This window comes from Polistes canadensis, unplaced genomic scaffold, assembly GCF_001313835.1.
Source record: "Polistes canadensis isolate GaletaPanama2010 unplaced genomic scaffold, ASM131383v1 scaffold_421, whole genome shotgun sequence".
Taxonomy (NCBI): domain Eukaryota; kingdom Metazoa; phylum Arthropoda; class Insecta; order Hymenoptera; family Vespidae; genus Polistes; species Polistes canadensis.
Window position 1 is genome coordinate 53,286 of NW_014569968.1, and position 3,363 is coordinate 56,648.

Below are 3,363 nucleotides of genomic sequence, written 5' to 3' on the forward strand. Positions count from 1 at the left end.
TTTTTCCTTTTTTCCTTTTTTTTTTCTCTTTAATCTTTTTTATTGCTACCACTTATTGTCCATTTTTTTTTTTTTAAATCTCCATTAATTTCGTATGTATATTCTTTTTTTTTTTATATTTAAATTAATTAATTTATATTAATATTATCTTTATCTTTCAATATTTATTCTGGGTTATGTAACAAATGGGGTTAATTCCCGTAAATGTTTGAATAAACAAATATAAAATATTAATGTAAATAAAACAAACAAATAAATAAAAAAAGCACACACAGAACGAGGATAAAAATGATCGGCCTTTCGTTCTTGGAAATAACCACGGGAGGGATTTGCGTTAAAGGGATTACACTTTGGGTTTGTTTTGCGATAAAAAAATACAGAGAATGAAGGGGACTAGGGGGGTGGGGGTTCGGGGAGAAGAGGGGGAAGGGAAGGTATAATATAATCGTAAAGAAAACGTCCGAGTACGAGGTATTTAGTTGGACGCGTGTCGTTGTAAATCAATTTGAAAAATAAAATCTAAAGATACACAAAGAAGAAGACGGAGAATAAAAAGGGCCCGGCGGAAATACGATGTAAGGACTCACGCAAATCGATTCGTGCGATTTATACGCCCGTCCCCCCATTGTACAAATACTACCATAAGAAATATAAAAAGAAAGAAAGAGAAAGAGAGAAGTAAAGTGAAGGATAACGCGAGTTGGATGTTTACATTCGACCGTAAATTATATCATACGAGTAGCACGTCCACGCTTACGTATATCGAAGATAAATTATTAATTTAATATCCTTCTTAACGTTGAAAAAAAAAAGAAAGTTTCGTGAAAGAGAAACGTAAACGAAAAATAAAATCAAAAAAGAAAAATGCAACTAGAGATAATAAAAGAATACAAAATAATGTAAATGAAAAAAAAGAAAGAAATGTGAATGAAGGGTTCACGTACACCTACACCTGTGCACGTTAAAATGTGAGCCCTTGAAAAAAGAAATGAAAAGACGAGAAGGGGTTGGACTGGGTTGGGGGGGTGGTATGTTTACAAAATAAATTTGTTATTATAGTTGCAGTCAGTAAGAATTGCAAGGAATCCAATGATTTAAATGAAAGATTAAAATTCACATACGGATTAACCTATTTGTGGAATTTATTTATTAAAGTATGTGTGAGCTTTGTTTATCATTATTCATTTTAAAACTTGTTTGTTATATTTATAAAATGTCTTCGAACTTGCTTGTTAAAATTAAACGAATCTATAAAAAGAAAGAATACGACACCGAAATTCTCTTACCACCAATTATCATTATTATTATTATTACCACGAAAAGTGGGTCGAATTAACATTGTTATTTCGCAAAAAGAATTATTAGTCGCCATTTAACTGACACAAGTCGCACGAATTTAATGGTCTCCCTCGCGAATCACGTTTACTTTATGATACCACTACTACTACTACTACTACTATTACTACTACTACTAGGTTGTTGTTTCTTTTTGATTTATATTTTTATTTCTATATCGTTGAAAGTAAAGGCATTTAAAACCGGAACGCGTTTTCACGTTTAGAAGCTCATACTCAAGTGAAGTATCTAAGTACTTACTTTTTTATATATGTGTATATGTGTATTTGTGTATGTATGTTAGTTTCTTAACTTTCTTTGAGAATCAAACGAGATTTGATCTTATAGTAATTATAGGTTTATTAGATCAAGTATATCTAAATAATATCTTATAGTTTCTAGATAATACAAATTATCTCCTATCTGACAACTTGTCCAACGATTTACCTTAATAAACATTTTATCTTATACTTACTTAAGTATTTGTGATATCTTTTAAGATTATAAAAATGATACTTACTCTCTTTAGTTGAAGGTCTCGGTAACGAATTTATTATATAAGATTATTTTTAATGAATAATTACGTATACATACCATTTATATATAATATATTTATCTTAAAAAGATTGTCAATAATAACGAACGGATTATAAATTAAGATAATAATATAATATTAATGTTTCTACAAATTACTTCGGTGATCTATGAAAAAAAAAAAAAAAAAAAAAAATTATTTGAAAATAGAATATTATTTTGACAATAAACAAAAATAATAAATTAATTTAATTATTTTATTTATTTAAAAAATAATTATTTTCGTAAAGTATGAGACAGAAACAAAACAAAAAACATAAAAAGGATCTTTCATTGTGTGTAAGGAAAATGAAACCAATTAATATTCACGGAACAAAATAATAATAATAATAATGAAAAAAAAAAATAGAAAAATAACAATTTGTGACGTTTACAATTGCAGGATGGTTTTCGGTCGTGTCAAACAACAGCGGTACCGGAAGTGCACGTGTATACAGAAGAGTCGGTGCTTTGGTACGAGCCGGTGTGCCGGCTTTTCTACTTGCAAAGCCACTAAGGGCTTATACACTAACACATTCGAAGATGGGTAAGTCCAACGTGATTTATTAACAGGCGACACTCGCAAATTAATCCTCCTACGGTGGGAGAGACCGATTATGCCATAAACTCTCCCCCTATTCCCTCCCCTCATATTCCCCCCTTCTTTCTCAACCCTTCTCAACGATTACCACCAATGCATGAAGAAAAGAGAAAAGTTTTTCTCTTTTTATCGAGGAATTAAATTTTCTTACCTATAATATTCTCGTCTATACTATAAATAAATATATATATATATATATGTGTGTGTGTGTGTGTATATAAATATATATGTATAGGTATAATATTTCTTGATAGAGCTATTACATGTAACTATCCAAACGTTGAGAGAGTACGTACGTTTTAAACATCCCTGTTATATAGGATGACTCGTAAGTAACTTGATTACTTAGAAAATATCTTTTATTTTAATTTATCTTACAAGTTAATATTAATAATTCATCGATAAAATGATAGAAAATAAGAAGAAGGAAAAGAAAAGAAAAAAAGAAACATTTTTTCAAGATAATTACTTTACACGATTAATATTGAACATATTTTACAATAACCGGCCCTTTTATCATTTCGATCGAGTTGGTATATCAATTTTTCTAAAATACATCGTCTCGCGTATTATATCGATTTATGTTATATAGTAATTAAACGTATAATTGACTAAGCCTGTTCATTTGAATATCAAAGTGTGAAAGTAAGAAACTCGTTAGATGGGAAACTGAGATTGGATTAAAAAGGAAAAGAAAAAAAGAAAAAAGGAAGAAGGAAAGGGAAGAATCTATTCTATCGATAGATTTAAATGTCGATTTCGTATACGGTAAAAGGTGTGTCAATGTGTTAAGGGGGGTAAAATAAAAAGGATGTATACAAAAAAAACAAAAAAAAAAAAAAAAAAAAAAGGCT

The 3,363-nt window shown here is 29.1% G+C and overlaps 1 protein-coding gene across 1 annotated transcript in view; it reads left to right on the forward strand.

Annotated features, from left to right (window-relative positions):
• The window catches only part of LOC106792398, a 42,283-nt gene that overhangs the window by 33,882 nt on the left and 5,038 nt on the right, over positions 1 to 3,363 (forward strand). The window contains exon 3 of the mRNA XM_014758805.1: positions 2,312 to 2,455. Within this exon, the coding sequence (XP_014614291.1) occupies positions 2,312 to 2,455 (144 nt within the window). The remainder of the gene's footprint in view (positions 1 to 2,311; positions 2,456 to 3,363) is intronic.